The sequence below is a fragment of the Triticum urartu genome, chromosome 7A (genome assembly GCF_056163025.1).
Source record: "Triticum urartu cultivar PI428250 chromosome 7A, HENAU_Tu73, whole genome shotgun sequence".
In the NCBI taxonomy this organism is placed as follows: Eukaryota; Viridiplantae; Streptophyta; class Magnoliopsida; order Poales; family Poaceae; genus Triticum; species Triticum urartu.
Window position 1 is genome coordinate 97,473,991 of NC_141879.1, and position 3,040 is coordinate 97,477,030.

General features: G+C 53.5%; 1 protein-coding gene across 1 annotated transcript; it reads right to left on the minus strand.

Moving 5' to 3' along the window:
• Nucleotides 1-686: 686 nt before the first annotated feature.
• On the minus strand, nt 687-2,182 carry LOC125525038 (uncharacterized). The gene is made up of 2 exons (XM_048690058.2): nt 1,193-2,182; nt 687-1,070 (listed from the first exon to the last, which is right to left on the minus strand). The coding sequence occupies exons 1-2, from the start codon at nt 1,886-1,888 to the stop codon at nt 687-689; spliced, it is 1,080 nt and encodes a 359-aa protein (XP_048546015.2). The 5' UTR covers nt 1,889-2,182.
• Nucleotides 2,183-3,040: the final 858 nt, after the last annotated feature.

The window sequence follows — 3,040 nt, forward strand, 5'->3', positions numbered from 1 at the left end:
TTTGAATTTTAAGACTCTAAATATCATGTTCATGCAGTAAGCAATATCAAATCTAACATCTGCACGAAAGAGATTCAAGACCACCAGTACATTTCTCGGCAAGGAAGATCACTAGGAAGCAAACCAGTAATGTAAATCTCAAAGTTTTACAAAATAAAATAAAATGACAAGACCGATAATAGTACAACTCATGTACAAAACCGGACAATAATATAGCTCATGTGCAGAAACTAGATTTAATTTAGATTCTAGGAACCTGAATTTTGCTCACAGGTTATTCAACACAAGTGAAATAGGCTCAATGCGTAAAACGGATACCACAATCTTCTTTGTTAAGGCTGAAAAGACATTTAATTAACTGATTCGTCTATTTCAGTTCCATAGTTTTTACTTGGGACAGAATAGCACCAAATAGAGGAACTAAATTATCTGAATCAAGGACAGTAGTATGAAACCAACACTTTCCATATCAAGGTTGCTGTGAAATGAACAATAAACTGCAAGACAACAACAGCTGCAGACAATTCCAAACACCTAAAAGTTTCAGTTAACTGTTTTTCAGACTACAACAATTTCAGTAAACAGTTTGTCAGACCATAACAGTTTAAGTAAACTGATTTTCAAGCACAAGCAGATTAACACCCACTGAAACAAACACCTAAATCTGTACACTGTGCGTAACAAATTCAGTCAAAGACTACCATTAGGAAGTTGGGAGATGGAGAGTAGCTCTCACCAGGGGTCCTGGACAGGCACAGGACAATCTGGAGGGTCTCGCCGTTGCGTCCGTGGGGCAGGTTGACGACGAGCGGGATCAAACGCCCGTAGCGGCCCGCTCGGACGCACATGACGATGTCGAAGGGGAGGATGTCGGGGTGGGGGTGGCGGTGGGGGCCGATGCGGCTGTACAGCTCGTTCCTCAGCTCGTACACGGACCTCCCCGTGAAATGGAACTCGGACCAGCCGTCCTCGGCGAAGCCCCCCTCGGCGCTCGCTCGCACGAACCGGATCAGCCGCCGCACCCCTCGCTCGCGTCCCAGCATGTCGGGGAGTTCTCGGGGTCTGCGGCCCTGCAGTCGAGTCGCAGAAAACCATGGTTATTTTTTATCAAGAAGCAGAGTTGGCAACCAACATCAAGAACTGCACAAATTCGGCAAGAACAGAGCCAGAGATTTCTCTCAGGCGAACTCACCAGAGTCGGAGGAGCTAGGCCTAGCGGACTGTTCGGGTCTCTGAGAGGGATAGGCTCGACGGTCCAGTACATCATGGTGCTGACGTTGTTGATGCCGTCGACGGTGACGTTCTTCAAGCGTAGGTACTTGCCGGTGTACTTCCCGTTGGCGCGGAGGTAGCGGCCGCCGGCGTTGCGGAGCAGGACGTCGTCCCTGAATCCCGTCTCGGCGGCCAGCCACATGACGGCCTGCAACTGCGGCTGGTCGTAGTCGCGCTGCTCGGCGCGGAAGCCGATGTGGCCGGGCGGCGCCCGCGTGGCCGTGGCGGCGAGGTAGCGGCCGTTGGCGGCGTTGTAGAGGAGCAGGTACGGCTCGGGCGCGTCGCCTTGGTGGATGTGCACCGCCCAGGCCGCCCTCAGCGCCGCGCGGCGGCGGTGGAGGGAGACGCTCTTCCCGTCGATGTTGGCGTGGAGGTACTTGCCGTGCACGCGGCTCCGCAGCCACACGTACTGCCTGTCGTGGAACTTGTCCATCGGTCGCCGGCGGTGGGCGCTGCTGCGCGGTGGCGGGAGGAGGGGTTTCTTGGGGCTCCGGCGAGCTCTGTCTGTTGGCTGTTGGTTGAGGCGGTTACGCCGGGCGCCAACGCCAAGGCGGGGTATTTGAAGGTGCCTGACACTGACACCATCGCTTTTTTTTTTCTTGAGTAACGACACCATCGCTGTTCAGCCAGGGCTTTGGGTTTCGGGCCTGCGGGCCGTTTCCTCGGCCCGGCCCACACTCCCGAGCGCCACCTCTCCTCCGATTCCCGAACAGACGCGTGGTGGCGGCGGCCGGCAGCGCCACTCCCTCCACGCTGCCCCTCCGCGCCGGCGCGGCGAAGAACCGGCCGGCGGCACTGCTTCTCTCCTTGCCCTGCCCCGGCACGCCGCACGCACGCCTGGCACCAGCGAAGCGAGGCAGCGCAACGACGGCGGGGAGGCAAACCACTCGGGGAGACTGCTTGCTGCTGCTCGCCCGCTCGCCATCCTCTGCTTTGTGCTAAGCCTGCGTGCTGCGTGTGCGTGTGCGTGCGTGACACCTTTTATTTATTTATTTTTGATCTGGCCTGCGTGACACCTGCTGCCTGCTTGTCTGTGTGGTGTTTGTTCTAGCCCGATTTGATATCAATTACTCAAAAATATATATTTACGTTTCACTTTGTTTTTTGTGGTTGTGGTGATGTGGAGTTACCCCGTTGTTGTAAAATTGTGTGATGCGAAGTACATGGATTTTGTCGTTGGGGAGCCATTCATGTTTCGACATGATGGTTTAGCTATTGAATGTTCCATGAGTGTTTATGGGTTGTCTCGGACTATCTTGGCAACGATAATATCATTGATTCTGCTGCTAAGATAGCCATGGTGTCTAGTTCTCTTGTGTCACTATTCTAGATGTCAACAATTAAGGGCATCCCCGCTAGGTGATCACTCTTGCTTCCCATCTCCCTTAGCAAAAGCGCCCCCGTTACCCACCTCGTATCCCGACATCGGGGCCCTTTTCTTCTCGTCTTGGACACTTGACGCGTGTTAGGTCCCCGTGGGGAGACCCGCCCCGGTAGTGATACACGTGCGTACACTTGGAGGCTTGAGATCAGAAGCGAAAAAATAGAGACGACATGATGACATCATTGACGGGGACTTGGGTAGCTCTTTATTGAGGGTGGTGTAGGGAAGCAACGGGTAGTATGGAAGGGCCAATGGCGTAGCTTGAGAGGACTAGGCATCATGCTTTGGGAGGGAAAGGAAAAGGGGAAGTAGTGGCCAGCGACGACATATGGATGCGAAGTGTGACTATGTGTGAGCTTCATTTAACTATTTGTGGTGTGTTTT